This window comes from Zerene cesonia, chromosome 15 (assembly GCF_012273895.1).
Source record: "Zerene cesonia ecotype Mississippi chromosome 15, Zerene_cesonia_1.1, whole genome shotgun sequence".
In the NCBI taxonomy this organism is placed as follows: Eukaryota; Metazoa; Arthropoda; class Insecta; order Lepidoptera; family Pieridae; genus Zerene; species Zerene cesonia.
In genome coordinates, this window is record NC_052116.1 from 6,170,614 (window position 1) to 6,179,422 (window position 8,809).

Sequence of the window (8,809 nt, forward strand, 5' to 3'; positions counted from 1 at the left end):
ATACGTAAAAATGTATGTGTGAGTTAATTGCATATTCCCTATTATGTCCATATATAGCAATTTCCATTCGATTTAATATTTTCATTTATAGCTTTACTGCGTTGGATAGGCTTGTTCACGAACAAAAAGTTTTAATTAGCCGAAACATTGTTTTAAATCAAGAGTAAATGATATCATTATTATTAAGAAACAATCACAATATTATGTGCACTATGAAAAATCCATCACCAAAATATACCTCATCATTATATTACTTAATCTGTGAAACTTTATAGTTGAAGGATGTACCATAGCTGAGCACTGTCAATTGTCAAAATTTATTGTTTACAAATTACAAAAATTAATTTAAAATCGCAAATAAAATTTATGCTCGAATTATGTGAATAAAAAAACCTGCGCCACTTAAAATTAAAATTACCGCATTTTTTATTTAGTTGTTAATGTGATAGTTACCAAATTTTCGGCGAGTGACAGAAACTCACATTGTTTTACGAAAAGTATTCCGGTTGTTTTAAAACATGAATGTTTATTTAACTAAACGAATGCTTTCTAAGTTGAATAATGTGGCATTCCCTGTCCCTAACACAGTTTCGGAAGATGGCTGTTATAATGATCATTGGCAAAAACTTTTCGCCGACAGGTAGTATTTTATTCTAGTAAATTTTTGCCAAAAGTATGATATGAGATAATTGATTTAATTTTGATTGTTTTAGTAATATCGGGCCTCGGCTTTCTAAAGAGATGATATGTAGAGTATGTGCTAGAAGTGGATGTACCCCTCTATCTGAAAGAATTCTGGATTATGAAATCATGGAAGCTATTTGTAGTGTAACAAATGTAGCAGTCAGTATGGATCATATATATATGATTTTTTATAAAATTAAAAGTGTAAAGGTTAAAAGTTTATTTGTTGTATTTCAGATGAGCTCTGAGGACTCATTGCCAAAATATATATGTACAGAATGTTTGGAGTCTCTTAAAGTTGCCCTGACTTTCAAGAAGAATTGTGAACTTGCAGATAAAAGATTTAAGAAAATTTTAAACCCTATGGGTAGGAGAGATATGAATGTTTTTGATTTAAAGTCTGTAAAATTTATAACTGAAAATCAGTTTTATGTAGTTGAAAGTTTGCATAGACATTTCACTGTCATTGTGTTCACATGTTATTGTGTTTCCAGGTGATCCATTATTCCATTCATATCCTTATTCAAAACACGATTTTCAATTACTTTTACACCATTTAAAGAAAAAACGACTGAAGCATGAAGAAGCAAAAGAGATTGAACGAAAGAAAAGAGAAAGAATGCAACAAAAGAAACAGCCTAAAAAGAAAGAGATTAAATGTTCTTCTTGTGACATGGCTTTCACATCCAAGGTATATTTTTAATAACTATGTATTAAACACACATGTTTCGTTTTAAATTAGTCATAACCAAGTAACTTTACTATATATATATATATATATATATATATATATATAGCTATAACTTCATAAAGAATATATTAGAATTAGAGTATATTAATATATCTTTAATATTGTCATGATTTATACACATTGGCACTATTTATTTTTTAAGATTGTTATGTGTGTATGATAGTTTATTTAAAATGTTAACAGGACAGTTTAACAGCTCACAGACAAGACAAACAGTGTATGTTGCGTGCCTGTGATATTTGTGGCCAGCTCGTATACAGTATAGCAAAGCACATGAGACACATACATAAACAGTCTGTGTCACATAAATGTCCTACATGTGGAAAGGAATTTCCAATTATTGCCAGACTTAAAAATCATATGTAAGTTGAAAGTGATAGAGTATTTGATGTTTACTGGTCTTTCAAAATTTTCCAAAACAAAAAAAAAATGTTTGTGATAAAGTAAAATTGTAATAGCATTTTAATTGGTAAACATATTTTTGTTTTTTGTTATGCATGCCTATAATTACAATAAAAATTAACAACGGTATTCTAAGTCAATAAATCATACCAGCCCTATATAGTTTATATAAAAGCTATCCCAACTAAAGTATTTAATTTTCTAGGCTTGTACACACAAACACATTTAACTTCTTCTGTGATCTATGTCCATACAAATGCAAGCATAAATACTACTTGGTGATGCATATGCGCACACACACTGGTGAGAAACCCTACAAGTGTCCTGTGTGTCCCGCCACATTTGTGAATCCATCCAATTTAAACAAACACAAATTAACACATCAAGAGAAACAATTTAAGGTATGTATTTGGATATTAAAAAACTTAAAGCCCATGGAAAAGTAATATTTAAAAAATATCTTAAAGTTGAGAATACTTGAGTATCATTACCTTGCCTGTTCTATTTTATTATGTTATTGATTACACATATGATATGTTAAAGTATTAATCTTAATTTTTTTTTGTATTTGTCATATTGGTAAAATTTTTTAAACATTGCATGGTTTGTTGAAGTGCGTAATGTGTGAGAAAGCATTCCGGACCAACGCTGCCTTGCGCGAACACCACGAAGCGACGCATATGAATATCAAGCACACATGCAACTTCTGCGGAAGGGATTTCTGTTACAAGTGAGTGTCTCTTAGAAAAGTATCAAATTGGTGCTTCCAAATGAAATATTTCTATGTATATACCTAAACTGAATATCAATTTTCCAGATCGGACTTACGCAAGCACGAAATACGTACGCACAACAGGATAAAACGCGACTACATCGGCGGCGAGCCCACATACAAACAAGTGGAGAGGATGCAGAAGGTCGAAGACCATGAAGCATTGGAGAAGTGGAGGCAGCAGCAGCAGCATCTTGTCAGCCAGCCCCAGGTGGTGGAGACGTTCATAGAACAGAAGCAAGAGTTCATGCACAATCACCCCATATACTTCACCGATGTTTCTGGTATTATACAGCAGACAGCTATACGTAAGTATTACATATACGTAAATTACGTGTCACATTGTTTGTTCGCAATGGGCTCCTCAACTATTAAAGTAAAACTAATAAATTTGCACACCATTTAAGTTGTGAGAAAATAAAGTCATTTTTGTTACGATAACCGAAAACTACCAAGGGCGTGCAGCTAGTATATACATATTTGTGGTTTTTCCTTTACTTATTATGTGTCCAATCGATCAAATCTTTCCTTAAATAATAAGTTAACCAATATTTTATATAATGTATTTTTAGATCTGATGTTGTAATGTAAAAATAATTCAAACATAACTCTTACTCATTGTACAAATATTCCACTTTAACTCGAAATCGTATACAAAGCGTAATTCGGCCGTATATATTACAAAACATAATATGCAAATTTCGTTGTTTCAGCCCAGCAACAAACAGTACAATTGGCTTTGTAAGTATAGTTTTTAATTACGTTTTGGTTATTTATAAAAAGAAAAAAATATATATTATGATCTATATATTGTACAATATTTATTAAAGATCTATGAAATTATTATTTTAGGCCAGATTTAGTTATGAAGAAAGATGAAGTGAAGATGTATGACGCGCAACAGACAATGGGATATTTTTGAATCGACGATTAAATCAAGATAAATACTACTATACTAATACTAAATATTCTTATATAAAATTGGTTTGTAGACGACTTTTGTAGCAGTTATTATTATATAGTCTTGGGTTTATTATTGGTTGATTAAAGTCGACTTACACTATAGCACGTCCTACGTCTAGTGCTTGTGGTTATACCCAACGACGACACGAGCAAGGTACCGTTGGAGCGACCAAGTGGGGGCATATCTACGCAACCTGAAAGCAGACAACGACCGGGGTAAAATTGCGGTAGTTAGAAAGAAATAGTGTTGAAGGCCAAGACTCACTTCGGGAACCCTGCGTCCAAGAATTAAGTAAATAAATCATAAATATTTCAAATTGATATTACCACTGTGAAGTAGTAAAAAGTAGGTTATAGTTTTATTACTATCATTTGCCCTTTGCCTACAATATAATATATAATAAGTTAGTAGTAAAGAAAGAGTTAAATTTGTGTTTATAACATCCATATGAATGTTGGTTTTGATTTTTTACTGCATTCGGTTGCTTTCCAAGCTTGTTGGTTTTTAAATATTAATTATGTATAACTTTCTTGGTGCACCGTGCACAATACATTATTATTGTTTGCGTCTTTAATTCGAAGTAAATAGTTAATTTTTCAAGTACATATTTGGATTTCAACTTTGAACAATATACATTCCCCTGTATTGTATTTATAAAAAACAATAGAATAATTGTCAAAAAAATGTGCAATAGTGTGGCAATATTTAGGTGTGTAGATTAAAAGAAAATATTACCTTATGCGCTTAGGGACCGTTCATTAAATAATTTTGTATACAAGAGCCTCCTCTTGTATACGGGGCGCCTACGGCATCGTGATGCTCGCCGTTCATAAAGTTATTTTTTTCAAATTATGTTTTTTCAAGTAAAGTTCATTTTTTCAAGTAAATGTATTGATTTTTGTGAAGAATTATATTCCTAGGGAGATTACAGAAAGTGTGCTACACGGAATTGAGTTTGTGACTGCCTGAATCACTCAGAAGCCTAATTAGAAACGCATTTAGGAAGATGTAATCGCATTTAGTTACTTAAAATTAAACTTATTTTAAATGCTTATACTTGATTTATATAAATAGCTCAAAATTTTGTAGGGATAATCATTTTCATCCGCAGGGGTTTTGATTATAAAGTTTAAAATTTTACATTTTAATGCAAAATTTCTGTTATCTCGGGTTGTAATCTAAACATCTTATTTTTTATATTTACCTATAGTTTCTCGTATGATAGTATTTTGCTTTTGAAGAAACGGTGTCATTTTTACACGCTTTTGTTATTTTGTATGTTTGTTTGTATGTTTGTTTGTTTGTTTGTTTGTTTGTAACCGACTTCTTTGGGCGCGATTTTGACCCACTTTAAACGGCCAGATTTCGTTCAAACTTTGTAGATTTATTGAGGACCGATGACAATACACTAATTTGATAAAATTATTCTATTTTTCAATTTGCAAAATATGTTTTCTATTTTTTAGTTCGGTTTTCTATAAAAGCGTGTTTTTTAGTTTTTTTAAACTATTATTATTTATGTCATAGTCCGCAATTGAGCTGGTGGGTCGCCTGTAGTAAGCGCTACAACCGCCCATTAACTTTTGGAGACGCGTAAGGTCAATTGCACTTTACGCCTCTACAAATGGATTGCCAACTTTAAATTGGGGAGGAATTAAGAAAGGATTGACAAGAGGAGTAAAGGAAAGGACTAGGAAGGGTAAAAAAAGGATATGGGCCTCCGGCTTTCTCACTCACCGTACTAAACATAATAGAAATCTATTATTTCACGACTGTTTTCTGTGGGGGTGTGGTACTTCCCCGGTGCGAGCTGGCCCAATTCTTGCGGAAGCGTGCTCGACTCCCACATAAAGAAATGTGTCTCAAGATTTATTAATATGTAAAGCCACCAGCCACGGAGCCCGTATGATATGAGGGGTAAGAGAGCTTGCTAGTCCTCGTACCATACGTAAATAATAACGCAGTTTATAGTTGATGTTATAAATTTATATAAGTTTTACATGCCTACGATGCCATGCACACAAAATTTGAATTGAAAGAGTATTTTTGTTTCTTGTCTTCTTTTTTCTACAAAAATATAATAGCTGCTGCTTATATAATGCAGTAATGAATGTCTCCGTATATTCATTCCAATCTAATTGCGCATTTTAATAGGACACTAAGCTTCGGCGGCTGGCGTTTAAATACTTTTGCTTATGCCGTGCGCGTGTGAACTGTGGACTATGGGATTTGTGCAGACTCGTTAGCACAAAAGTTTGCGTAACAAGTTTGTGTAATGTACACACACCCACGCTGTACACCAACGACACTTACTATGAAACTGAATTTACGGTCAAGAAAAAAAATGTAATTAAAATAATTTAAGTAATCACTTTTTATATTCATCTTTTATAAATATCTAATATTTATCGTTAAATTTAGTACTTAAGATGAGTTAATGTAAAACGTATGTGTTATTAATTAAACAAAGACTTTTTTATATACTTTAATTCTTATTCGATGTTTTAATTAATGTTTTAATAAAAGCATTTATTTGTTCAAAGCAAAAAGCAGTAGTAGGTATTCAATTTTTATTTTGATGAAAATGTATTATGAACTTATTTTATTTTGTATATTAAATATAATTAATTATAATGTCAAAATATATACATTTAAAATGAAAAAAATCTTTTATTTCAAAAAAAATCGTTTAAGCATATATTTTATTTCTCAAAATACTTGCCTGAAAAATCGATTACGTGAAGCAATGAGATGTATGTTACTTGTAATATATCTGTAGTCTGTAGCAATACAATAGCTTAGGCAACCCAATAGATTTGAATGAGAAACTGTCGGTAAATTTAGCAATTGTTACAGTAACTTGGGGTACATAATTGCTAGCTTTTGTTCGACGTTTTTCTTGCGTAGTCTATTCTGAAAGGATTTAGCCAAATGAACATTTTTTTTTTAAATCATTTAATGCTTGTGGAAGTAATATTAAATATATAATAACATATGGTTGTTGTTTGTTCGGCGTACATTAAATAGTGGTATTTTTTGCCAAGCAATACCACCGTAATTTAATCAAGGACAGAAATGAATTGGTACGCTCCCATACTTCAATGATAGGGTTAAATTGAATCTGTGGAGATTCGATAGCGCGGCGAAAGGGATGAAATAGCTTCATACGGATTTAGCGAGTGGCAAGCCTCTACATAGGTATATGAATCTTATCTCTAGGATTTCTCTAGAGACAATAAAGCTGGAGATTTCATTAACCACGGCTTACGGCTTGTGTGATATAACGCTAGACAGTTTTCTTTACGAATTCTATAGATATTAAACATATTTAAATATACATACACACATGAATACATAACAAGTATCTTTCGTTAGAGCGTTTATCAAACTACCTAACTATACCTTAAAGTAACTCACTGGAATGGTTTCGAATTGAGTTGAAAATCTGTTCTTTTAATAAAGAATACAACTACTTATAGGTAACCTTTTCACCTTTTATAGAACCAGCGGGTGACAAAAATAAAGGCGATAAATTTGCATTGATATTCTTGTCGGAACTGAAAAGGGATGAAATTACCTCGCTGGCGTAACGGAAAAAAAATCGACATCTATTAGGGTGATTTCACATACCTACATATTCGAACCAAAAGGATGAATTATACGCGTATGAATTTCATTTGCTTGTCACCGTTAATATAATTGCTATAATGTAAAAAAAACGTCGTTTTGTGTGAGTAGGTATGTGTGAGTCTGATTTCATAGATTTATTTAAAATTTGTTATTGGAAAAGGTAATGTTTTATGTAGAAATGTAGATAAATATAAACTCCTCTCCGTATATGATAGCTATTATTTTTGGACTACCCAACATTCAGCGAATAACCCAATTCATCTATGTACTCATCAACTTCATTTATAAAGAAATAGAATATATTCAATTTTAAGTTCGTATTAGTACATTCCAGTTTTGTAAGTAGGGAAAACGAGTTTTAACGAAAAAGTGTTTTAACTGGAACATATAGATATACGAGTATTGTTTAAAGCCAAATGGTAGAGACTAAAGGATTAACGATAACTACGATAAATTTTGTTTGTAACATAGCGACATAGTTTTATCGTTATAGTTACAAATAAAATTTATTTCACTCTGATAAATCTTTGGCAATCCGAATGTAGGTACTATTATCTCCAATAAGGAGTTGGAAAATTTATTGCCACACGGGATAACCTCCCTTGCGTTTGTCATTGTCTGTCTGAGCGGCAAATTGGATTTCTGACGGCAACGCAGTTTTAAATCCGGAACGAAAACAAAAATTTACTTTTTACTTATTGCGCATTTTTGAATATGAGTTTGGTCTTTATTTTAAAGACTAGATATAATCATTTTACCTTCTTGGATGTCCTTAAATAACCATATCTTCGAATCATACATTACATTCAAACCATTTACTTTAGTTCTGATACTTAATCGAAGAATCATCTTTATTCATCAATTATCGCAAATGAGGACTTGAAAAGGTGAATTAGTATTGAAACACACTACTTGTTACGGATTTTTGATATATACCTAGATACCCAGGTAAATGTGAAATAAGGAAAGTTCTGATATATACTCTCTATAACAACATAGGTTAAAGTCGAAAGATAAAAAATATATTCATCAAGATTCGTAAATATAAATATTTTCTACTTGGTAGAGTGGTCATTATTTTGAAAAAGACGAAATTAAATACAGAACATTATACGTAGGTACCTACATTTTTATAGCTTAATTTGTTCTGAAATATTATGCTTCTCTAAGGAATTGCATCAGACCGGTGTGCGAAATTTAATTAAAATACGTACAGCATGGAAAACATTTTAACGACGTTTTTATTATCTTTTCTCTTTCTGAATTGAACCATTAAGAAACATAAATGCTATCTGCATAATGTACATTATCTTTTAGCAACCATACTTTCAAATATTTATATATATAGATAGGTATATTTATTACTAATTGACCCGGCAAACGCTTGTATGCCTAACTCTTATCATTTAGGGGTTTGAAAAATAGATGTTGGCTGATTCTCAGACCTACCCCATATGCATACAAAATTTCATAAGAGTCGGTCCAGTCGTTCCGGAGGAGAATGGTAACTAACATTGCGATATGAGAATTTTATATACATAGATAGACAGATATACCTACATTTCAGTACTACTTTATGTAAATAAAGTGTGAACATAGGTAGATA

The 8,809-nt window shown here is 31.4% G+C and overlaps 1 protein-coding gene across 1 annotated transcript; it reads left to right on the forward strand.

The window, feature by feature from the left end:
* The first annotated feature begins 291 nt into the window (after positions 1-291).
* Positions 292-3,619, forward strand: LOC119832670 (zinc finger protein 92-like). Its single transcript, XM_038356378.1, has 10 exons — positions 292-640; positions 714-843; positions 922-1,051; positions 1,179-1,375; positions 1,619-1,797; positions 2,043-2,238; positions 2,452-2,567; positions 2,655-2,917; positions 3,323-3,350; positions 3,462-3,619. The coding sequence occupies exons 1-10, from the start codon at positions 519-521 to the stop codon at positions 3,529-3,531; spliced, it is 1,431 nt and encodes a 476-aa protein (XP_038212306.1). The 5' UTR covers positions 292-518; the 3' UTR covers positions 3,532-3,619.
* The last annotated feature ends 5,190 nt before the right edge of the window (positions 3,620-8,809 follow it).

Coding starts and splice junctions, on each gene's coding strand:
- LOC119832670 (XM_038356378.1), top strand. CDS start 519: ATGAATGTTTATTTAACTAAACGAATGCTTTCTAAGTTGAATAATGTG. Junction 641..713: donor CAAAAACTTTTCGCCGACAG/GTAGTATTTTAT, acceptor TGATTGTTTTAG/TAATATCGGGCCTCGGCTTT. Junction 2,568..2,654: donor GGAAGGGATTTCTGTTACAA/GTGAGTGTCTCT, acceptor TCAATTTTCCAG/ATCGGACTTACGCAAGCACG.